Source organism: Pectinophora gossypiella, chromosome 7 (genome assembly GCF_024362695.1).
Source record: "Pectinophora gossypiella chromosome 7, ilPecGoss1.1, whole genome shotgun sequence".
NCBI classification, from domain to species: Eukaryota; Metazoa; Arthropoda; class Insecta; order Lepidoptera; family Gelechiidae; genus Pectinophora; species Pectinophora gossypiella.
In genome coordinates, this window is record NC_065410.1 from 238,510 (window position 1) to 262,229 (window position 23,720).

Consider the following 23,720-nt stretch of genomic DNA (forward strand, 5'->3'; position numbering starts at 1 on the left):
CTACATTCTCACTTCCCCTTTTTGAGTCATAAATGTATGGAACCATACGAATCTACGATACGAATAAATAGGTAATAAGATGGAACCTGTTATGATCTTCATGATATGGGCTATAAACTGTTACAAATAACACTAGTATTACAGTTGTGCTGGTATACATTAATAGTTATCTTTATGTTTGTTTCAATTATTCCTGCATTAATATAATAATTGAATGTACAAATACCTAGTTATAAAAATATTGTTATACTTATTGTAAATTATTTTAACTTCAATTACTCGTATTAGTAACTCGCTCTGTAAACGTATCCTCTCGTTTGACGTGAGATGTCAACTGTCAACTCGAGGATTCGCAGTCTGTAGTTAGCGCCAAAACGTACGGCTTTGTTATTGATAATGTTAAAATTATATTTCTATTTAATAAAAGATTTACTTGTTATACTAATATAAAGTTATTATTTATACGACAAATCCCTTCCCTGAGTTGTAGTCTTACAAACCTAATAACATTCATAAACTATAAAGCAGCATGGTCTTATGATCTTAGCCTGACCCTCAAATGGGCAAAATGAATGAATCATAAACTATATAGTAAACCGATCTTTATAAATGCAAAGACAGTTGTCAGATTACGTCAGCTGGCTGATCTGAACGTCAAAGCAAGGTATTTTTACAGTGAGTGATATGGTTATTATCAATAAGCATATTAACTTTTAGTTATTTATTATTAAATACAGCATTACAAGTGAAAAAATCTTTATATAAAGTTATATAATAAAACAATTTAGTGCGTGTTTACATTCGATTCCCAAGCATTTCTTGAATAAATTAAAATGAAAATTGTTCGGTAAGATCTAGGTAAAGATTACTATAAAATACCCTTCATATGTTAGCCTTCGAAATAGATTTCGGGCTTGTTTTTTAACATAACAGGAGGCGATTTCATGCTCCTTAGACTCCGATTTAACAAAATATTTTATATAATTGGGATACTAATATACAAGGCTATCAGTTTAAAATAAAATTTTATAATAATCATATCTTTACTGTGATGAAAAGCAAGGTGATGTAATTTAGGTGCAAGTTCAAAGGTTTTTGCTGACTACCTACTATACTGTGCTGACTGAAGAGAAATCACAGCACGTGTTCAATGACCCTATCAGACGAGGTTACTAGGTGAGACTGCAGATTTCATAATACTTTTCTTTTTTCTGTAGTTTCGCAACTTCTCAAGTACCTAGTTACATCTGCTTTGGTTCACTAGCTCACTCATATAGTACAGCACAATTTTGTGGTTTCAGGTTGTAAACACTCAGCAGCTTACACATTGAGGTAGAGACTTCAGACAAACTTGCACATTGTGTAGGTATTGTTATCTGTTCTTTGCTAATTAGAAAACTGGTGCTTGTATGTTGTGTTTGCACAGTGTGCGTGTTTGCGCCGGCTGTTGACTCGCATTGTCAGGCGCGACACGTCGCTCACTCATTGTCTGCCAATTGCCTCTAATTAACTTCTTGAAACTACCACTTGAGCTCCTAACTTGCGAATCTAAATGTAAGTGTATTACCACTTCTTTTGAGATTGTTCCCATTATTTAGAGAACACTTAATGTGCTGGGGTCATTGTATCATCAACAGCATGATAGATAAGTAATAATTATTGTAGTAAGGATTAATTAGAGATACAGAGATAGGTACTTGTTGCATTCAATAGAAAATGGGTCAAGTAGGTACATTAAACTCTCTTGACATTTGTGGTAGTGGTGGTTCACATCCTGAATTATTATTTCTCTCTTAATCATGTTTTCTCTTATAGTATTCAGACACTGTTTAAAAGAGTCAAATGTAAGTTAACAAACTCTGAAATAGGTCTGATAATATTTGGTAAATATTTTGATATCACTGATAAAATTGGGAAGGTTTTCAAAGTTTTATTTATTTAAGATTTCAAAATCTTGAGAGATGTTATCTACATAATTTGGGACAAGAGACATGTTGTTTGTATAAGTGATAATAAGCTGCCGGGCCTCTTTTGAGTTGTTGTGGACATCTGTGGATGTTGTTCTGTGGCTATACCCATTTTTAATATCCATTCATAATTGTGTGCTTAATGTGCTTTTATGCTTGTTATGTATTACTAATCATTCAAACTGACCAAAACACCGGTCTCTTATCTCGATGTGACTAAAGAATGAGAGGCTGTAGTGGTTTCATTTAGTGCAGTTCAGTTGCCCACACTCATATCACGGAAATTTACTAGCAGCAGTCCACGTTTGTTGAACGTGTGTACAACTAAAGAAGCGACTTCAGGAAGTTTTAGTTTTGTGAACACAATTTGGTGGATTGGAAAGTGATAGTTGCTAGTGGGCAAGTGGACCGCGGGTCAGGAGGTGGTCGCGCGTGCGCGGTGGCGGGTCAGTATAAGTGCGAGATGTCGGCAGCGGGCGCGGGCGGCGGGGGCGGCGCGTGCGCGGCGGCGACGCGGGCGGGGCGCGGGCGGCGGGCGGCGCGGCATGCGGCGGCGCGGCGACACGGCCCGGCTGCGCTGCGCCGCGCGATTGCCGTCGCTGTCGATAGGTACGTCGTGCACCGCTCACTGCCCGCCACGGACATAATATATACATATATATACATATGCTTCTGCCGATACACTCGGTTTCAAAAGTTCAACAAAAAAGTAAACACCATTGATATAAAATATTATGAAAATATTTTTGTGAACTTTTTGAGCCGGGTGTCCGCTAACATCTTTTTCTTTATTATTTTGTGCTAATATAATAGTAGAGGTTATCTAAGATAAAGAGTACGATTGATGGGAAGGTGTTACTAATCAATCACAATGCGCGCGGCCGCTGGTCGGCGTCAGCGTGCGGTTTCTTCCGATGTTGTACTTACACTTACTACGTCAGGCGCGCTCACATTCTGCTCATTAAACACTTATTCTTATAAAAAATATGATAAATAACTTCATGATTTTATATTTATTTCTGCGGCTTTTATACAAGACATGTTCTCTTGTTGTCCTGTTACTATTTATACTGTAATTCAGTCTCGACACCACGGCAATGATATAGATTAAGCCCAGTGGCGGCCCTAGCAAGGCATCACGGTGGTGCGAGACCTCAAAATGGTGCTTGTATGAGTTTTATGTGACCGCAATCGAACCCAATGAAGTTAGTTTGCGGTCACTAAGACTAAGAGGTCTGATTTACACGATGTGATAGATCTTTCTGAAAGCACAGACATCCGTGGTGTTTCCTGAAAAAGTATTTCTCTGTTACTGAATGTCGTCTACCCAAAGTTAACGGGTATCAACAACAGATCTTTGACAGGTGTTTGAAATATTGAGCAACGCAGCAAGAAGTTCGCCTTGGTTCGCCCCCGTTGCATATACATGAAGAGCGCCTGGTGCCGCTCGCACCGCCCTAGGGCCGCCACTGCTTAAGACTTTGTTTTTATCTCACGTAATTGCTTATCGACAACTGATGGATAATGCAATAAAGATACGGCGGTACCGGCGTCGCGGCGTAGTACAAGTTATATTTGTTAGTTAGGTCGCGTCGCGAGCAGACGTCAGCCGTCGTCAGCTATTCGTTAATTGTTTATAATTTTCCACTTCTTCGTCGATTCGATTTTCAATAAAAAAAACACACAATTAGAGTTAACCGTACACAGAAAGCTAAGTGTACCCGGGGTGTGTGCCTGCGTAGGTTGAACGAGGAGCGGGAGCGCGCTCCGTGCCTGGGCGGCGGCGACGAGGGCGAGCAGTGCGGCGACACCATGTGGGGCGCACCGCGGCGGCTGGCGCTGGACGCGCTGCTGGCGGGCTGGGGGCTGGGCACGTGGCTGGGGGTCAACGGGCTGTACGTGCAGCTGCCGCTGCTGGTGGAGCGCCTGCCCGAGGGCTGGGCGCTGCCCGCGTCCATGGCGCTGGCGGTGCAGCTGGCCAACGTAGGGCTGCTGCTGTACGCGCTGCTGCGGCGCCTGCTGCCGCGCGTGTCCGACTCGCCCTACATCTACGCGCTGCTGGCGGTGGGCACGCTGGCGCTCGTCATCAACGCCTTCGTGTACACGCACACCACGCATATGTTCGGCGCCGACCGCTCGCTCGCCTTTCTTGTGCTAACATTCTGCGCAGCGCTCGTCGGCTGCACCAGCTCGGTGCTGTTCTACCCGTACCTGCGCCACTTCCGCGACGTGTACCTCGCCACGTACCTCGTCGGGGAGGGGCTCAGCGGGTTCGTGCCCAGCCTGTTGGCGCTTGCGCAGGGTGTGGGCGGCGACCCGGAGTGCGTGGTGGGCGAGGACGGAGTGCTTTGGGCCGTGCAGCCTCCGCCGCGGTTCGGGTCTGGCGTGTTCCTGCTGCTGCTGGGCGCGCTGTCGGCCACCAGCCTCGCCAGCTTCGCGGCCGTGGACCGCAGCCACGCCTTCGCGTCGGAGCGCGTGGCGCCGGCCGCCGCGGCCAAGGACGAGGAGGCCACGGCGCCGCGCGCCCAGCTGCTGGGCGGCCGCTGGGTGGCCGTGCTGGCGCTCATGGTTGCGCTCAACGCGCTGGCCAACGGCGTGCTGCCGTCCGTGCAGTCGTACTCGTGCATGCCGTACGGGGCGCAGGCCTACCACCTGGCGGCGGCGCTGGGCGCCATGGCCAACCCGGCCGCGTGCCTGGCGGGCGTGTGGCTGCGGCCGGCGTCGCCGCGGGCGCTGGCGGCGCTGCTGCTGGCGTTGCTGCCGTCGCTCGGGTACATCCTGGCTACGGCGCTGCTCAGCCCGGCGCCGCCGCTGCGAGACCAGACCGTAGGAGTCATTGTTATTGTGAGTACCTTATATTTTTAGCAATACTATATACTGTCTATTTGAAATACGTTCCATTTTCTGTATTGATATCTGTCTTCCGTTCGCGTGATTTGGTTGTCATGTTGCTGACGTGCCGTGGTGGCGTGGTCCGCAGGTGTTGTGCTGGGTGTGGACGGTGGGCGCGGTGTCGTACGCCCGCATGTGGGTGTACGGCTGGGCGCGCAGCGGGGGCGCCCGCGGCATGAGGGCGTGCGGCGTGGCCACGCAGCTGGGGTCGGCCGCGGGCTCGCTGCTGCTATTCGCGCTCGTCAACTACACGGGACTCTTCACGCAGCCCGACCAGTGCCCCGCACTGACGACGAACTTTACAAAGCAAAATGCAATGTAATATGTGAGGTGCTGCGACTGACCGACCGCCCTCCCGACGGCAAAACAAAAAATGCAATAAGTGAGGAGATCTAATCACCACATCGGATGGACAATAAACTTTTCGAGTGTCGTCAATGGCTAGTGACTTATAGAACCAGTAATATAGACTGTTATTTACAATTAAACTATTTGTTGAAATTTTTACTGAAGTTTTATTCTGTGGACTCTAGCTAAAATTACCTTGAAGTTAACTTATCTACAAGAAACAGTATCAAAAGAGAACCATAAAGTACCAAGTGCCGGCTAATCTGTCCGTTGGACGGCCGACGATAATAGTTTACGACACGCGCGGTCGCGATCAGGCTAAGGTAACGGTGCTAGACAATTGATTCGCAAACACCGTTTTCTACAAATTATACAGAGAATAATGTGTAAGTATAGTATTAAACTAGGTTCTGCACATCGTGTAGTGAATTTACATGTATCGACGAAGAGTGATAAAGAGTCACTATGCGGTTCATCATATCTATCTCGGGAAAAGCACGAGTGACTGCCGGTTATTTATGCCCTGTGGTCTTGCCCACCCCGGTAGGAACACGGGTGTGACTTTATGCTAATTTACATTGTTCTGTAGATAACACTTCCATGCAAATATTTGTTAAACAAATCATTAGTCACCTAGGTAACAAGATTGCACCTACAACATGGGAAAAGTGGAGTGCCGCTTTAGTGCAGGGATCCCAGGTCTGATTGTGCAACTCTAATCAGACTAACAGGCCCACCCATTGTTGTTAATAACGCGTGGATTGTGTTGGCACCGGACGTAACTTCTTATTACGACCTATTAAGTTAATTAGTCGCACCGGGTCCTACAACCGTTGTATACCGAGTTGAGATGATGATGACTCAATAAGTAATGGTAATGATATAGGTAATTATAATATTAAGGGCAATTCACAGATTAACCCAAATATAGCGTTCTACATTTCATATAAACTTAGCATATGTATTTCACTAGCATTGTTCGCTACAGATACAGTTTATTAATGTCAAGAAAACATACCAATTTCTTGCTAAATAGGCTTGCCATGGTAGCGCACACGGTCACTACTCACTAGTCATTATGCTAGAATAATTTAAATGATGTCATTATCGTCCGCCGCAGATCATTACAGGCTGCAGTGGAAGTTATACAGGTTGGCGCTGTGTCCACGCCGCACTATGCTGCTGAACAAATTTATATTCCTGTTCTTTGCGTCTAAGAAGCTGAGCCTGCTCACCGCCTTCCTGTGCTGGCGTGCAGGTAATGTTATCGACACGATCTGTAACCCAGGTGAAAATCTTATAGTTACTTTAGCGTTATGGCTGGTATTCGTTAGTATAGTGCGACGTTGACGGCGGGTTGAATTAAAATTCCGTTATTTAACAATCCCACACTGAAAGAAGGAAAAAAAAGAAAACCCAAGAGAAAGAAAAGTTTATTGCACACGATACAAGACACGGCACAATAGGCAAAGGCACAGAAGGAAAGTAAGAGAACAACTAGAAGAGAACAACTAAGTCGTGAAATGTACTTAAATAAATAAATAAAGAGTAAAGCACAGAACACTTTAAATAATATTTAGCAAAATTGTTTTCAAAACAGAGTCTATGAAACTTTTATATTAATTAAGTAAAGTAACTGTATAGTTACATTAGCAAACCATCCTTTAGGTCCATAAGGTCCAAATCCCGAAATGTCCAGCGGGTGCAAAACGTCCATATCCCAGAATGTCCATATCCCAAAAAGTCCAAAAACCATGTCAACTAAACAGATCATTTAGTTATAAGTAGCTAAATTAGGCAATTGTCGTCTTGGACACATTGATTGTGTTTCCTCAAACAGGAAAAGGATGTTCAGATAGCAATAGTGCGGTTGTTGTAGTACAAAGACGCACAGTGTCGTTGGTGTCAACATACGAGAAACTTGCGATACATACATACATAATTACTTCATAATTAGCAAGATCTAAGTATGTGTTCGTTATATATATTATGAACAAGTTTTCACTCACAATTTTACCCAACTGCGGCGAAGCAAAAAGGACGGTTATGTGTTTGATTGCTATGTGTGTATGCACGTCTGTTACCACCTAACTTCTAAACCACGTGTCTGGATCGTCCGCCCGTCCGGTGGTTATAGGCTATAAAATATACGTTGCGTAAAAATCAAAATAGCGTCCTCTGGAGGTCATAAATTAAGGACGAAAAAAATTCTTTCGAGAAAGGTCGTTGGGTGATGTGAATGTAGAGGTCATTTATGACCTCTAGAGGACGCCATTTTGATTTTTACGCAAAATAATGCTAATCTTACTTTCGAGGAGTTGAGTAGGTACGCTTGTTACATGAATATAGGCGATCCTTAACTCTCGACGCCTAACTATGGAGTTAAGGATCGCCTTTTATTACAATTTTACTAAGTACTTACTAAAAACGTCACCGTGAGCCTCCGTCTACTGAAGACGATTTAAGCAGTGTCTGCGAGTGTATAGGTACACTTTGATTTTTGACAAATCAATACTTATTTGTAGTTGGGCCATTTCGAATCCTTAATCCTCGATTAAACGAAAAATTAATTCTTTGTGTTGTAAGCTAGTAAGATTTTCAATCGGAATTTAACCTAAAGTTGTAATAAAATTATTAAATTTAGTTAATTGACCCTTTTTGCACCTCGCGAACAAACTAATTAATGCACTGGTAAGAAGCCGGCTAGAGAGCTGCTCTATCGTGTGGGACCCCAATGAGGCTAAGTACATAGGCATGCTTGAAAAGATACAAAATAAATTCTTGCGCTATCTTTATTATAAAAATTACGGGGTATATCCGTTTTATCCCCTTATGTATCCTACCCTTTTTGTTATGGGAATGGTGGGGTATAATAAGTTAGAAGTTAGAAGAAAGTTGGCTCTCGCTATATATGTATTCAAGGTGTTTAGGGGATTTCTGACGAATCCGCAAATATTGGAAGGTATAGGCGTCAAAGTACCTAACGCAAGACTGCGTAGGGGGCCACGAAATGAGGTGTTTGTGGTTCCGACGGCGAGAACTAACGTGCTACGCTATGCGCCTCTCACCACTGCCCTCCATATAATTAACGCAGTGTCCATGAAATTGGATGTATTTGTTTGTACTCTGTCGAGATTTACGGTTGTCACTTTAGAGTACTTAAGTAGGTAAATGGAATTTAAGATCTAGGAACTAGGAATTCATTGACTAATTTAAAATATCAATTGATTATAAATTTGACTAATTGTTAATTTTTGAAATAATAATTTAATAATGTTCTAATATTTTGTTTTTATTTATGGGAATTATTAATGATGTATTTGATTATTATTTTTGTTATCTATTGATTTATGTTTAGTTGTAATTGGACTGTATTAAGCATTATCGAATTGGGCCTGGCCTGTTATGATAATGTGTGTGAATATGTAATAATAAATAAATAATTCTTTTATTTGCGCATTTTGATCAGAACCGGCATCTTCCGGTAGACATTTTTAAGGGCAAAATCAACAAATTAGGCAAGATGATAAATGTGCACCAAACCCCAGTGTTGATTGTTCAACGATCCAGCCTCCGCAGCTGCTACTGCACGGTGTGACAGGCGGCCGTGCGGCCCACGTCACGGTGTAAGTGCGCGTGGATCCAAAGGGCGCTTTATCAGGTGTCGACGGTGTAGTACGTGCGATCGTAGGTGTTGTGTTCCAAATCCATGTGAATATCAATACGTAATTATGATAACTTATGATAGGTAATTAATTAATTAGGTAGCGATTGATGAGTGTGGAGGAGGCAAGAGAAGTGTGTCAGGATCGAAGCAAATGGAATTCTATAGTCTCTGCTTACCCCGGTGGGAAATAGGCGTGAGTTTATGTATGTATGTATGATAGGTAAATAACGTAATTTTATCACAAAGCGGGTGAATTTTAATAATTGTGATTAAACTTATAAAGTTTAGCTATTGAGTGGAAGACTGCAACGCTTGCGATAGTTTAACATATGACTGTATACAGGGAGTTAGTGATACCGTAATGAATACTGAGGGGAATGATTCAGACCATGATTCTGAGTTGATATCAAGTGGGATTTCCTGTCGGAAAATCCATGAACATTTTAATGTTTTTTACAATTATTTTCAATTTCATACTTTTACGACGGAAAATTCCACTTGATAACTACTCAGATAAATGGTCTGAATCTTCGTTCAAATATTTCGTTACGTAGTCACTAACACCCTGTATTGTTTATGAATGGTACGTAGATTACATTTACACGAAATTAAGACGTTAATTTAATCTATAATGGTAACCTTACCATTATAGATACCTACCCTTATGCCTATAAGGGTAGGTACCTACGTTACACTTTAACAATTAGGTATGAGGCACTTAATGAGCATATACATTTTTCGACGGTCACCAATATTAGTCTAGGCAAGACATACATTAATGCCTCTTTAAAATGAAGACAATTTATTTCGATTTCGCTGGTTCATATCCGGCTCGAAGTGCACCTTGTGTATTTCGGTTTTCAGCACTATTGTGGGTCCACTAATGCACTACTGTAATAACACGCATTGATTGTTGCTGGTAATTATTTGTTAACTTATTAATTAAAATTAAGGAGCTCACATTATGTCTAAAAAACAATTCGCATTATGGCAAAAACTGCCAGTATTTAAAATATTAGGTCTTATATGTTCATAATTTTTTTTCATAATTTTTTTATTTGTATTGTAGTCGAAGTAATCACCCATGCAATCAACGCATCGTGGAGGTCCGTGTTGCTCTATGGCCCTAAGAGTTTGATTATCACTAAACATCACTACTCGGATTCGGAAGAATGTCAGGGGTCTTTTCTTGTTTCATATTATGTTGATTTTACCGTATCAGGGATATAGTTTTTAGGGTTATGTAATTTCGCCAAGTAGCCACAGCGTGTGTAATGGACGAAATTAAGCGAAACTTGCGGTGGAAAATACCTCTTACGGAACCGTGACTAGATCGCCTATCGCACAAGGATTAAGTTTAACTCGTTCGCTGCCATACGAGTATACTCGTAGTAAATATTTCCTATGGTATTTGCCACCATACAAAATGTTAGCTACGAGTATACTCGTAGTTGGCAATGGAGCCCAGTACGGACTACGAGTTTACTCGTAGTATGGCAATTAGCTATGATTTTTGTACCCCACTGCCAACCTACGAGTATAATCGTAGACAAATTTGGCGCGAAAACACCCGCAGCGCATGCTGTTCATTAGCAACTGACAGCGGGACGCTTCGTGCGAGCTTCGATGCACCGGATAGTTCGGCTGCGATCGTAAAACATCGGGATTATTCGTGTCGCGAGCGAGAACCACGCGGTTTGCATTTTTTATGCAGTTTGTTTACGATCGTGTGATTGATATTAATTGCGCTGATTAATTATCATAACAAAACAGCTTTTCTTTATTATTTACGATGTCACGTAAGCACAAGAGGTGTATTCTAAGTGAATCTGATGATAGCCGTAAAGGAGATTTCTCTCCAGACGACGACGACGACGATTACCAACTACCTCAATCAGGAAAATCTTCAAGTGAGGCTGATGAAGAGGATTTACCGCACCAGACATGTCGTGGCTCTCATTTACAAGCTAGACCTGTTGAGAGTGAAAACGAGGATATATTATCGGATGAAAATTCAAAGTCTGACGCTCGTCCTGGATCAATTAGTCCGAAAGATTGTGGTGACAGTGACTCCTCCGAAGAAATATTTCCTTCACGTCGTCGTCCTTCCATGCTACCACAATATCGTAGTAAGTGCATATCGGATGATTCATCATCAAATGAGGAATCACAAGGCGGTGAAGAGGAAGAGGAGACAGTTGAGCCGGGACCTCGTAAAGCTACCTCATCAAATGACAGGTCCACTCGCCGAGTCGATGAATCAGATGAATGCAGTAGCGGCTCGTCTAATGAGATTTTTATAAGGCGCCCCTCCAGGTCACTTCCGCCACCTGAGGCAACTGAATCGCCACCAGCCAGTCAGGAACGATCCCAAGCGGCTTCACCTGATCAGGACGTAATACCACAAGCTTCTCCCAATATTGATGTTGACGTGGTCTCTAATTTGAACTCACCGGCTATTGATGAAGAAGATCCCTCCGGTTCTAGGCCTATAACACCATTATCGCAGGAAGAAGATGATTGGATAGATGTTGACAGCAATGATGAGGAATCTCCTCCAAATTGTTTCAAAAAATATCATTCATTCATGTTTTCCACTTAATTTTTCATAAAATAAATGTATGTAACTTGTTTATCTGATTAAACTATGTCTTGATTCCAATGTCAAATATTTCATTGTTGCCCTCCATCCACTGCCAATCCTAAAGGACTTGTTAATAATCTCATACAAACATCTACGACTATACTCGTAGCTGGCAGTGGATGCCAGATCAGCTACTACGAGTATACTCGTAGTTGGCAGGGAACGAGTTAAGTATTAAGTATACAATCATGAGCAATATAATTAGGACTCTGTCGCACTAACATATTTGACATTTAGTGAGACTTACAGTTCAATTTGTCAAAAAAGTTAATGGGACATGGTACCAAAGTGTATACATATACATATTAATGCTCGTGACTGTACATATAATGTGTTGTCTAGATGAGGTGAAAGAGCTCATGGCGGCGGGTAGTCGTGCGGGGGTGCGTGTGCGCATAGAGACGGATTTGTCAGCGGCGCGCGTACCCGCGGCCGCCGGCCTGCGGCGGGAGGGCGTGCTGCTCGACGCGGCCTGCGCCGGCGCCGACCGCGTGCTGCAGCAGGTACTTACACCATCGATGACAGTGACAGATTTTAAACTTAGGTTTAGACGCGAGTAGCACTTTGTTGTCGAAAGAGACAACCAAATTGCACATGGCGCGTCTCGGCAGCAAGCGCCAACTAATGACGACTTCATTAGCAAAGTGTTGCTTGCGTGTAAGAGGGCTTTTTAATGAAAACTAGACGTAATTCTATTGGTGAAAAGACTCTCGAAAGATATGTACCTACGTATACTAGTGCATTAATCTGTGCAGTGCACCGAGTGTGCCCGAGATATGATACTTATAACAAACGGGGCATGTCTAGTCTAGACTTTCCAGGCTACGTTCCTCAAATACAACAGATATTAATGCTGCTGCCACACGTTTCCCTAGACCTTGTCAAATATGAAAACGAAACATGTGGCAGCAGCGGTACGGAATAAATAATGCGAGCGGACTGAACGAGTGTTGTAAATGACGTCACGCGCTCACTTTACAATTCTATCTTGAAAACTAATTGACGTATCAAAATAATTCTTTCACACATATTTAAATTTTCAATTGTGTTACAGAAAAATAAAATTCAAAAATAGTGAATATTCTCCATTAAGTAAGTAACCTACTATAAATACATAGGATTCATAGAGGTGCAGTCCCATACCAAACCTGTATAACAACTCAGGCGTCGGAGAGCCGCGCGTTCCACTACCGGCACACGTGGCTGGTGCTGCACAACGACAGCTCCTCGCTGGGGGACGTGCTCTCCGAGGCGCAGATCCTGCCGGACGGCGACGTCACGTGGTCCACGCCGGAGCAGCTGGTGGACGTGTACCGTGTCAAGGTGGGCCGCCCACTAGTCCTCACCCGCTGGGCGGTGGACCGGGCCGCGGCGGCGGGGCTCCCACAGTACTGGGCTCGCCAGCCCACCACCGTCGCCAGGAGGAAGGACCTCCAAGGAGTGACTCTGCCGTCAGCTACTATAGTACGTTACGTTATTTTGCTATTACCTACTTATTTTTTATTCTAATGAAATGGTGGAGAATTTTTTTTAGTCCTATCTTACTAATTTAGTCGGTTGTTATATGTCCGGTTACATATCATAGAATGATGTATTTAGTTATTGCTCGGATAACGTAGGCAGTGGCGAGTCATTTTGCTCTCTATAATGCAGACAGGTAAGTATAAAGTCGATTAGCGCAAATAATACAATGAGAGAGATTCATCATTTATCTCTCAATGTTAATGTTTAATTGACTGCTTGTACAATGTACATAAACGAATTAGTCAGAGAAAACAGAAATAACAAATATTAAACTCTTGGGAGGTTTCAGATCTTCTCTTTGTTCTTTCTGTGAATGATGTTCATTGAGCATGAGCGAGGTATACCTACCTACTGGTACAGTCATGAGCAATATAATGTACCCACTTTAGGACTCTGTCGCACTAACATATTTGATATTTAGTGAGACTTACAGTTCAATTTGTCAAAAAAGTTAATGTGACATGGTACCAAAATGTACATATTAATGTTTGTGACTGGACCACGTCACGTGTGTACAGATCAGCCAGCCGCAGCACTTCCGGGGTTGGCAGGACCTGACCGCGCGGCAGATCGACACCTACCCTAAGGTCACCTACCCGCTGATGATGCTGCTCGCTGAAGACCTACACTTTAGGTATAATTATTACTTAGATTATTTTTACTTTGAGATCGTTATGGGTTTATGTAGCTGCTCTCGTCGTCTTCCCTCAAAAACTCATCACCTTCCTAGCATTATCCCGTTTTTCACAGGGTCCGCTTACCTAACTCCTCCTAAATCAAAATAAATCTAAGGTGAATGACATCGAACGAAACCAGCGGCTCACGATAATTATTTAATCTCATGTAATTTGCGGTCCAACTGCCAACATAACGTTATTATTGAAGTAGAGTTTTTACATTATGCATTGACAGAGTGCTGAAGGTAAAGTAGAGTGTTAGATTAGAATTAAAACTTACTTAAGTACTTAACTCTACTCGTTGTACTGAACACATACCGGGTCAGAGCCCTCAGCGCTCCTCATTTGTCCGGCCAAGTAGAGAATGTCATAATTATGCGGCAAATATAAAATAAGTAACGTCAAAAAAATACTTTACACACAGAAACTCTGTTCCCAGTTCAACGTCAACTTCAACTCTGGCGAATCAAAAAAGAATAAAAGCCTTCCTGTAATCGGATACGGTGAAGAAGACAGATCTTCTGCACAGCTGTTGTGAGGCTACTTTCAATTTGCATTGTATCAGACACAACATGCGTCAAGTGGACCTGTACGGCGTGGAGCGCAACGGGTCCTTCGACGGGCTGGCGGGGTTCCTGCAGCGGCGCGACGTGGAGCTGGGCGTCGCGTCCATCTTCATGCGCGGCGACCGCTGGCGCGTGCTCGACTACGTCGCCGAGACCATCGTGCTCAGGTGCTGTACAACGGGGTAGCCGGCTCCGTAGAGTACCCGCAGCTGTAGTTACAGCTCTAGGTTGAGACAACTTTCCATAATAGGTCCTTAAATATGTTGGATCACTAATATATATCTCATCTGTATAGGCACTTACCTACTACAAATGTGTACCCATTACTTGAGCAATTTTTCAGTGATAAAGGATTTGTTATAAAAAAGACGTTCAATGTTTTTGAATAATACTAATACATATATCAAATGAAACACCGTACGGTCTCCACAGAGGCTTCTTCATCTTCCGGCAGCCGGCGCAGGCGGCAGTGACCAACGTGTTCGTGCTGCCGTTCAGCGGCGGTGTGTGGGCGGCGGCGGCGGGACTGTGCGCCGGCGCCGCGCTGTTGCTAGCGGGTCTGGGCGCGTGGGCGCGGCGGGCGCGTGACCACGGCGACCAGGCCGACCCCGCGCTGCTGCTCGTCACGCCCGGGGAAGCTTATACTTTTGCTATCGGCGTCATTTGTCAACAAGGTGTTGACTGTTTATTTTATTATACATAATGTCATATTTGTCGATTCAAAGTATTGGAATTGCTGCCCGGTTCAGTTTAAGACAATATCGTCTGAGAGGTTATGTTTGAAAGAGATCAAATTAACGTTGTTAGTGTAGTGTATCAACATAAGTAAGTAGGTATAAAGACTTATTAAAGCAGTGATAAGTAGTGGTTGCGCTGCCGTAGGTAACTGTAAATAAAATACATCCCCTGGGCAGGGTTCCACGTGACGCCGGCGCTGGTGTCGGCGCGGCTGGTGATGTACTCGGCGCTGCTGCTCGCGTTGTTCGCGTTCACGGCGTACTCGGCCAAGATCGTCGCCATCCTGCAGGCCCCGTCCTCGGCGCTGCGCACCATCGCCGACCTCGAGCGCTCTACCATCGCGCTCGCCGTCCAGGAGACCACCTACAAGAAAACATACTTCGCGGTGTGTAACGCCTGCACGTTTCTATTTAGCAATTGTTAGTAACCAACTTTCTCGACCAGGATCGTGTGTACCTACAGGCTCCGTCCTACAATATCCGTCCTGCACCAATTTGTATAGATACCGGGATAGATTTATGTCACCCTGTCGCTGGGTGTCACTTTTGTCTAAACGTAAGGGAGCGTGCTCGGACTGTTTGTCTCGCTCGCTCACATAAGAGGGCAGACGTTAACAACGAAATTTTTGTATGGAGTTTTCGTAATCTAATGATAAATAAATAATGTTTGTTTTGTTTTGTGTGTGTACTTTATGTAGTGTGTAATTATCTAGATCGTGATAAGAACCTAGTAATCATTTTGAACTAGTACTGATACATACTTACTAGGTAAGTACTTATTTCAAGAGTCTTAACTAAAACTCAGGATCAATTAGTTTCATCGTGTAGTGTGAAGTAGTTATTAGGTATATCACGTCATTATAAACTATACTGGCGCTAGAGCTAAAACCTACTCGGTGCTATCTGTTACTACAGTTATGTTATTTAATTTAAATCATCATTCGTGTCTTGTATCAAGCGAATACATACTAAAGAAATATATTGTAGGTGAGATGAGAAACTTTGGTAATACTGTAATGATGAATGAATAAAAATAAATAAATAAAAAAAAATATTTAATGATTATATCTGGAATCGTAATAAGTACAAGTTGTCTGTGTATACATTGTTTTGTTTTTAAGTTGTCTGTGTGTTGTAGGAGAGCAACGACCCGGCGACGCAGCGGCTGTACCGCAGGAAGCTGCTGCCGCTGGGCGAGCGCGCCTACATGAGCGTGGTGGACGGCATCGCGCGCGTGCGCACCGAGTTCTTCGCCTTCCAGGTTCACTATAAATCTCAAATAATAAATGTTAACTACTTAATCCCAAGATTTGTTGGTAAGTGCGTTAAGGTCGGTTGCAGGGCGTGCTCGTTGATGTCTTTTATATGGAACCATCTGCCATCTTCTTATCGTATGGGTTGATGAAGTTGGTATTCTAATGTCAGGGTTATTATTGAGCCGCCAAAGGCCCCTAGTGCAAAGTGGTGCAGAAAGTGCATTTCTTCGAGGCAATGACGTTATAAATCGTTTGAAACAGACGTATAAGGCCAATGATGATAAAAGGCACCTGACATGGCTCATGTAACGACTACATACTTACATCAGTAAGTAGTAACCGGGACCAACGGCTTAACCTGCCTTCCGAAGCACGGATCGTCTTACTTTCGGACAATCAGGTGATCAGCCTGTAATGTCCTAACCAAACTAGGGATCACAAAGTGATTTTTGTGATATGTCCCCACCGGGATCTATCTGCCATGTGAACGTAGTTTAACATGAGTTTATAATCGACGTCATTGGGAGTCCCTGTTGTACATTGGCTTGCTACAATGAGTTATTAATTTATCTTAAGTGCAGTCTTCAGTAAAACAGTTGGCTCAACCATTATAGACGGCGATACGGCTTACTACCTATCACGTTGGTCTAACAGAAAGCTCGGTGAAGTGTGGGTACTTAGTTCATGTTGTGATAGATGTAACTGTGATTACCCCATTGAGATATAGTGAGGTTATGTTATGTTCTTTGTTACTGGCCAACAAGGCAATGTTTAGTGCGTTGGCGTGCTAGTAGTTACGGGTACGTCGTCATGTTGTGCAGGTGGAGGAGAGCGCTGGCTACGACGTGGTCATCCGCACGTTCACGGAGCGGGAGAAGTGCGCGCTGCAGGAGGTGCCGGCGTTCACGCTGCCCATGGTGGCCGTGCCCATCCGCAAGCTGTCCGGGTACCGCGAGCTGCTCGCGGCCAGGTGCCTGCTGCCTTGTAACCTCTGTAGAGTCACTCTATAGGGCAGAGTCGTTAGGGAACAGAAGACAACTTGCGACCTCACCTAACCTGAAGTCCTAAGATGGATATAACAAAACTACGTGATAAACCAGCTTCCAGCTGTAAAATGTCTACTGTAGCTCTGGCCATCATAACAAGCGTGAGTTGCGTGTACCAGTCAGTTAGTGTAGTTCGTGTTCAGGTTGCGGTGGCAGCGCGAGACGGGTCTGATGTCGCGCGAGCGCCACATCTGGATGGCCAGCAGGCCGCGCTGCGACGCCGGCGCCGGCGGGTTTGCCAGCGTCTCCATACAGGACGTGCTGCCCTGCGTACAGGTCTGTATGTACCCGTATAGCCTATTCGAAAACTCACGTTCTGATGTGATTTTCATCAACAATATTTTTTCAATTAATTAATCCGGATAAAACTTAATACCACAAGTACTTACCTGGATTTAAACTAAGGCGCTTAGTAGGTACTTACGTGTTTTTTTCTATACAGGGACGATATGCTCTACCACACAAGACAGAAGTTCACACTTTATATCGCTACCTACAGACCGATACTAAGAGTTATAAGAATTATATTTTTCCAGGTGTTGGCAATAGGCGCTCTTCTGTCGACGGTGTTTCTTGCTGCGGAATGCTTCGTGCATAGATTAAAACGGAGATAGGTCAGTCATATTCCTTAAGTAGATATTTCTATTTCGATATTAGGCATATGTGAAGTGACTGGACGTCTTCATTGTTCCCAGGTCCCCAAAAAGGAAGAAAAGAAGAATTTTCTCATTTAATTTATTCAAATTAATTAAATAGTCTGTTTTAGAAACAACTAAACGTAGATACTTATTAGAGTCACAATAAAAATTACTGAAATAAAATTAATCATTTTAATTTTTTTTCTATTTTTATTCACGGATGATGAATATGTAGGTACTCTCTTGAGAGGACAAAGGTGTTACTCTGTAGATCATTTAGTTTGCAACGTTTATTGGCTAAGTATATTCTGTGAAGTAAGTATCACTTTCACTGAAACTATTTAGTTACTTATTAGTTTACACCTGGACGCACTGTCTGTGTCTTCATGTGGTTGGTACTCTTGGTACTTGTGTTACTCAAAATGGAGAGCGCGTGGCGGTCCTCTACAGGTAGAGGCACAGTATGACGAGCAGCGCCAGCGCCAGCACCGCCAGCAGCGCGGCGTCCAGCAGCCGCGCCGCCGCCACCCACGTGCCGCACTCGCCCTCCGAACCCTGTCGCCAAACATACCCGTATTCACATGTTACTAGAACTATAATATAGCTATTTATAAATGAAAAGGAAAGGACAAAGGAATCTAGGATGGGTCTAGTTTAAGGATTAGACAGTAAGTGAATGCTGTTGATCCCCCTAATAATAAATAAATAAATAAAGATACAAAAGAGCAACATTTACAGAAACATCGTTATGTAGGTCATACCTATTTAAAAAGCGACTTTTTCGAAATAAATTTAGTTTTTGTTGATTCTAGAATAAAATAGATAATTTTGGCTATCCACTTTGAATCCCCCGATAGAGCGTCGGGCGGCGCATTCGCTTTTATGCCCTCTACGTGAGGGACGCTTACCAGACTGACCTCAGGCGGCGGCGACAGCACGGCCAGCCTGCTGGCCGCCAGCAGCAGAGGGCGCAGCCGCGCGGGCGGTGGCGCAGCCAGCCTCGCCACCCGCGCCACCAGCGCCGCCGCCGCTGCGCCCGCACCGCTCACGCCGCACAGCGCGCCCAGCAGGTGCACAGCGCGCGGGCACGACCCGCCGCCCACCTGCCACACAGCGCCCTCCAGCCTGCACATCATAACCACACCTTTCAAAACTCTTCCTCGAGTATAATGGCTGCATAGTTATATAGACATCGGAAACACACGGACATCGGTGGTGTATAACATGATCAGTGGTTAACAACCTTTTTATTTTATAATTTAGAAATGCAGTGCGCTTCTTGCAGGACAATTGCAATGATTTTGTACAGTGGACGGTGTCTCGACTTCGGCTGTACTAAAATTGCAGAGCCAGGTTTTCGTAAACTTGATTCAGATAGAACTAAGGAAATGTCCTCATTGTTGACATCACGTCACCTGCGTCACCAAAGCCGTCACCTGCCCCAGCCACTACTTGACACCTCGTCCTGCGATAGGTAAGTACAATACTGAATGAAATCCGAGCAATCTCAAGCAGCAACTCGTTGAACTTCCTTCACTTATTGACGAGATCGAGCTGGGTTAAAGGATTCCTGCGAATTCAACGATGCCGATGAAGTACAAAGAACACAATAGATACGCTAACAGTCATTGAAAATCAAAACTAACAGAAGAAGAAGGGCAACAGAGAACATAACTGGATCTGAACTCTATTTCGGTTGAAGTTGTGTCTCTTAAAAAAGAGCTTCGAGACAGGGATCGATGTCGACGTGTGTCAATAAGAATATAGATCATAGTAGGAACATGCCAACATTGCCTTACCATATAGCGAGGGTGAAGGCGGCGGCAGCGGCGACAGGCACGCGGACATCCGGTGGCATGATGGCGGCTGCCAGCAGCAGCAGCAGCGCAGCGGCGGCAGCCACGTGCACGCCCGCAGCCAGCGCCGGCGCCCGCCGCCGCAGCGCCAACGACCAAGTGGCTACGCGCCGCGCGCCCGCCTCCGTGGCTTGCGACGCCAGCGCCGCGCCACCCAGCGTCACTATCTCCCACGCGCCCGACTCGAACACTGTCGCGTACTGGAATCGTTAACAGTCACCTCATCAGAAAATACTAGAAGTTGAATTGAGAGAACTCGCGACATTTTTCTTTCATTTTAAACAATTAAAAACAGCTCGCCAAAACCGATAAAAATGGTGATGTCTACGATTCACGTGAGTTGGTGCACGTAACACGACTTGGAAACGTTAAGGAGAAAAGCGTATAAACCTAGATTATTACCTGTACATCATCCAGGTCGATAGTGATGTCAATTTCATCAGCGGTGTGCTCGCGGGAGGCGAATTTGAAGACGCCGGTCTGTATATCTCTGGGCCAGTCGCCGAGGTCCATGGAAATGGGGATGGCGACGTCGAGTCTGTCCACCCAGCTGACGGCGCCGGCGCTGGTGACCCGCGCCCGCAGGGGCTCCACCGGCGCCCGCGCCGCCGCCGCGTTCACCAGCGCCACGTCCGGCCGCCACAGCCGCTCCACCGACGTCAGCGCCCACTCGCAGCCCCACTCTGAAGCGTTCCATGTTATGCGGCTGTCTTGCCAGCTCTGGGGGAAGGAAGACGACTTTGAAATATGAGTTACATTGAGTGACTAGGTAAGAGCTGTTTTTGATCCAATAACATTTAGAGCCTCTTCAAACTATATGTGTATAGACAGGTCAAAGACTGCAGATCTGTACAGATACAAAACCACATATAAGTACGTATTTTTGTTGTGTCCAGCAATTGTACTTAATTGACAACCAGGTATACATTAGGTGACAACAAACATCGCGCCTTCATGTAAGTAGGCTTTGCTTGTAACTTGTGTGGATTCAGCCAAAGTAACATAAGTAGGTGCACTAATTACATAAATTGAACCATGTAGTCTGACATACACGTAGACTTAGATGGACTTGTCACTTAGGGTAGGTTAGGGGAATCTGATAATATGGTGTAACGCTAGGGAGAAGATGAATACGAGCCATATGGAAGTCAGCAAGCAGCCGCATGGCGGCGTGTGCGTCGTCGACGGCGGCGTGGCGCACGTCGAGCGCCAGCCGCACGCGCACCAGAGGCGCGGGCGGCGCGGCGCGGTCGTACTCGCCCAGCAGCAAGTCCAGCGCCGCGGCTGAGGACGTGTTCGCGCATGCGCACGACGCTTCACCCACACCTAATACATCGAGTAGTACTTACATCAAAAATTCAAAACGTTCTAGCATGTATTCCCGAAGGTATAAGCAGAGGTGTATAGTATATAATTACACCCACTGCTCGTCAGCTATGTTTACGTTGCATGTGCAAACATGAATTCAAACTGATAAAGTCGAATTTATTTAGAACCACAGAATAGAAGAAAGACGTTGGAAGTGCCAAGTGCGCGTGGAACGCGCGGCGTGCAAGTATGAGCAAAAAGTTGAAACTTCAACTTTGTACTCCACTCGTACAAATACAAATACAAAATGATTTATTTGTGAAACACAGGTAGAGTAGGGTGTTATACATATATAGGTTAGAGCGCTGTGATCTGCCAGTTGGCGTACAAATATAAATTAATTAAATATTAATATTATAAACGAATTAAACATTAGAATTCTCCGTAAACTTTACGACACACGGAGCTCCGCGATAATATGTTTAAAAGGTCGTCTTCAACATTATAACCTGGGAGTCTCATATCCCCATTTAAACGCGGTAAGAACTCGTTATTATGTGCTTTAATTATTACCTGCAGGCCAAAAAAACATATTAAGTATATCGATTCTCATACAGGGCGATCCCTCCTTATCACAGGAAATTTAAAAACCTTAGTATGATCGGCTATTTATCCAAAAAATACTTTTGTATGCAATATCTTACGAAAAGTAGGTACTTAATGATAAAATTGCAGCCTATCGCATAAAATATGCATTGCCGGTAAATTAGCTATGGAATTTGAGAAGCAGTAGAGTTGTCGTAGTTATCTGTTTGCAGAAGTGGAAGAAAAGAGCGTGGGGTGAACCGGCGACAATGGTTCTCATACGGTCCTTTCTATCGTCTTTCGTCTATTCCGTGTTTAGAACCCAAGTCAGGATTAGCACCCGTGACACTGCGATGTAAGTATTACGCGTATTCGGAACTCGGATTTTGCCGTGATTTATTGTCGCTTTAGATATCGCATTGACTACATGTTACATGACCGAACAAATGGCAGCGCTGCGACATAAACAATGTAACGACTATCAAAAGTGGTGTCCTTGTTGATCGAAACCATTCACACAAGCAACAACACGTGACACTTCTCTAAACTGATTGCCATAATTAGGTATGATGTCTATACGGAATTATTACATAACATTTGCACAGTTTAACGTTCCATTTATATGGTATAGGGATGCAATACATTTATTGACACTAGTATCACTTTTCTTCTCACTGACACCATGACACATTCTCTTGAAATCAACCAGCCATCATCCTGCTGAGAAGACTCGCCGATCTGCGTGGGATGTTATCACAAAGCGTAAAACGGAGGTATTATTGTGATGTCACTCAGGCAGACTCCTTGCTACTTCCTTGCAACCCTATTACAACCAGTATCGCTAAGCTGCACAATGTGGTGGTGTTACCATATCCGCAGACCAGCAGCGCCAGCGCCGACACACCGAGAGCGCGCGCCATGTTGCCAGCAGCCGCCGCACCACTACACACTGCCGGCACACAGCTTCATAGATGCACACGGGCAGGGGTTACCAACCTATACGTTCACAGGGTTTGTGTTATAACGCATTCAGGTTTAATACTTAGAAAACTTAGATAATGTATTTTTAAAGTAAGTAGTTAGGTTCTGATTTGCATTCCCGAATTGTGACCGACACTACAATTGAAAATAGTAACTAGCATTATCACCTTTTTCACGTGGTCCGCTTACCTAACCTGAAGATTTGACAGGTCCGGTTTGTTACATAAGTGACTGCCTGTCTGACCTTCCAACCCGCGAAGGGAAAACCAATACAATACAGGTTAGGTCACATACCTTCGAAATGCATTTCTCGAGAACCTTCTCGTGAGGAAAGCCACTTGGCTATTGTCACCAGTGAGCACGTGACGTAATTTATGATCCGAACATGAATTCGAAAACAAATTCGATAATTATTGGTTTAGGCCTGAGCGGGATTCGAACCTGCGACTTTAAAGTGAGAGGCATAAGCGTTCTACCAACTGGGCTACCACAGCTCTCAATTGAAAATAAAAAGAAATTAAGATATTTGATGAAGAACTGTGGCGGTGGACACAGTCCTTCCAGACAGAGTAGGCCCTCAATGTGGCCGTATAATTACGTTGTGAGGAAAATGAAATTGGGATCACTATACTTTAATGGTTGCGCCCTCCTGGCCGCGGGCGCGCGCCGCGTGGGCGGGTATCGGCCGGGTGTCCGGCGCCGCAAGGACAGCTCAGCGCAACACTTTGTCCGCGCTCGCAGTCACATACTCACTCACTGCTGATAAATTATCTATTATATTTAAAATTCATATCTGTAAAATCTGTTACCGGTTTTTTTCTTCTTTGAATTGCTATTATATGGCTCTGCTACAAATGGAATTTGACTTGCGAACGCGGTGAAAGGATTTCCCAATTTAAGTTGGATGTATTTTTGAACACAAAATAATTTAACGTCCATAATATTTATTAAAATACGTAGTACTACTTACTACGTAGTACTTAGTTGTTTAAATGATCTTTAATTAGCCAATCCGTTCTGAGAAAAAC

General features: G+C 44.2%; 3 protein-coding genes across 15 annotated transcripts; 2 read left to right on the forward strand and 1 right to left on the reverse strand.

The window, feature by feature from the left end:
* The first annotated feature begins 646 nt into the window (after positions 1 to 646).
* On the forward strand, positions 647 to 5,364 carry LOC126368550 (solute carrier family 52, riboflavin transporter, member 3-A). 12 transcript variants are annotated; one of them, XM_050012568.1, is made up of 6 exons: positions 682 to 847; positions 1,078 to 1,176; positions 1,302 to 1,332; positions 1,427 to 1,554; positions 3,710 to 4,811; positions 4,948 to 5,364. In XM_050012568.1, coding segments are annotated over exons 4-6 (1,338 nt in total). In that variant the 5' UTR covers positions 682 to 847; positions 1,078 to 1,176; positions 1,302 to 1,332; positions 1,427 to 1,552; the 3' UTR covers positions 5,182 to 5,364. The 12 variants fall into 12 exon arrangements, 8 of the variants coding, with proteins under 8 accessions (XP_049868523.1, XP_049868525.1, XP_049868522.1 ...); XM_050012567.1 differs by lacking the exon at positions 682 to 847 and having other exon boundaries at positions 865 to 1,176; XM_050012566.1 differs by lacking the exons at positions 682 to 847; positions 1,302 to 1,332; positions 1,427 to 1,554 and adding an exon at positions 647 to 664.
* A 502-nt stretch (positions 5,365 to 5,866) lies between these two features.
* LOC126368263 (ionotropic receptor 75a-like) lies at positions 5,867 to 18,035 on the forward strand. Its single transcript, XM_050012160.1, has 13 exons — positions 5,867 to 5,906; positions 6,328 to 6,465; positions 10,737 to 10,934; positions 11,861 to 12,042; positions 12,683 to 12,982; positions 13,561 to 13,676; positions 14,285 to 14,454; positions 14,720 to 14,959; positions 15,200 to 15,408; positions 16,161 to 16,283; positions 17,100 to 17,248; positions 17,468 to 17,600; positions 17,861 to 18,035. The coding sequence occupies exons 1-13, from the start codon at positions 5,867 to 5,869 to the stop codon at positions 17,936 to 17,938; spliced, it is 2,076 nt and encodes a 691-aa protein (XP_049868117.1). The 3' UTR covers positions 17,939 to 18,035.
* Positions 18,036 to 18,045: 10 nt separating this feature from the next.
* On the reverse strand, positions 18,046 to 22,661 carry LOC126368554 (neuronal acetylcholine receptor subunit alpha-5-like). Of its 2 annotated transcripts, none has more exons than XM_050012576.1 (6): positions 22,580 to 22,661; positions 20,957 to 21,144; positions 20,221 to 20,538; positions 19,762 to 20,018; positions 18,880 to 19,087; positions 18,046 to 18,517 (listed from the first exon to the last, which is right to left on the reverse strand). In XM_050012576.1, exons 1-6 carry the CDS (start codon positions 22,629 to 22,631, stop codon positions 18,407 to 18,409), a joined length of 1,134 nt encoding a protein of 377 aa, XP_049868533.1. In that variant the 5' UTR covers positions 22,632 to 22,661; the 3' UTR covers positions 18,046 to 18,406. The 2 variants fall into 2 exon arrangements, with proteins under 2 accessions (XP_049868533.1, XP_049868532.1); XM_050012575.1 differs by having other exon boundaries at positions 18,871 to 19,087.
* Positions 22,662 to 23,720: the final 1,059 nt, after the last annotated feature.

Excerpts from the sequence above, each read along its gene's own strand:
- LOC126368550 (XM_050012566.1), top strand. The coding sequence starts at position 1,151 with ATGACCCTATCAGACGAGGTTACTAG. Across the intron at positions 1,177-3,709 it reads CTATCAGACGAGGTTACTAG|GTTGAACGAGGAGCGGGAGC; the intron begins GTGAGACTGCAG and ends GTGCCTGCGTAG. Across the intron at positions 4,812-4,947 it reads CCGTAGGAGTCATTGTTATT|GTGTTGTGCTGGGTGTGGAC; the intron begins GTGAGTACCTTA and ends CGTGGTCCGCAG.
- LOC126368554 (XM_050012575.1), bottom strand. The coding sequence starts at position 22,631 with ATGGCGCGCGCTCTCGGTGTGTCGGCGCTGGCGCTGCTGGTCTGCGGA. Across the intron at positions 20,539-20,956 it reads TGCTTGCTGACTTCCATATG|AGCTGGCAAGACAGCCGCAT; the intron begins GCTCGTATTCAT and ends TCCTTCCCCCAG. Across the intron at positions 18,518-18,870 it reads CGCCGCCTGAGGTCAGTCTG|GGTTCGGAGGGCGAGTGCGG; the intron begins GTAAGCGTCCCT and ends GTTTGGCGACAG.
- LOC126368263 (XM_050012160.1), top strand. The coding sequence starts at position 5,867 with ATGGGAAAAGTGGAGTGCCGCTTTAGTGCAGGGATCCCAG. Across the intron at positions 12,043-12,682 it reads TACTTACACCATCGATGACA|GCGTCGGAGAGCCGCGCGTT; the intron begins GTGACAGATTTT and ends ATAACAACTCAG. Across the intron at positions 15,409-16,160 it reads ACAAGAAAACATACTTCGCG|GAGAGCAACGACCCGGCGAC; the intron begins GTGTGTAACGCC and ends TGTGTGTTGTAG.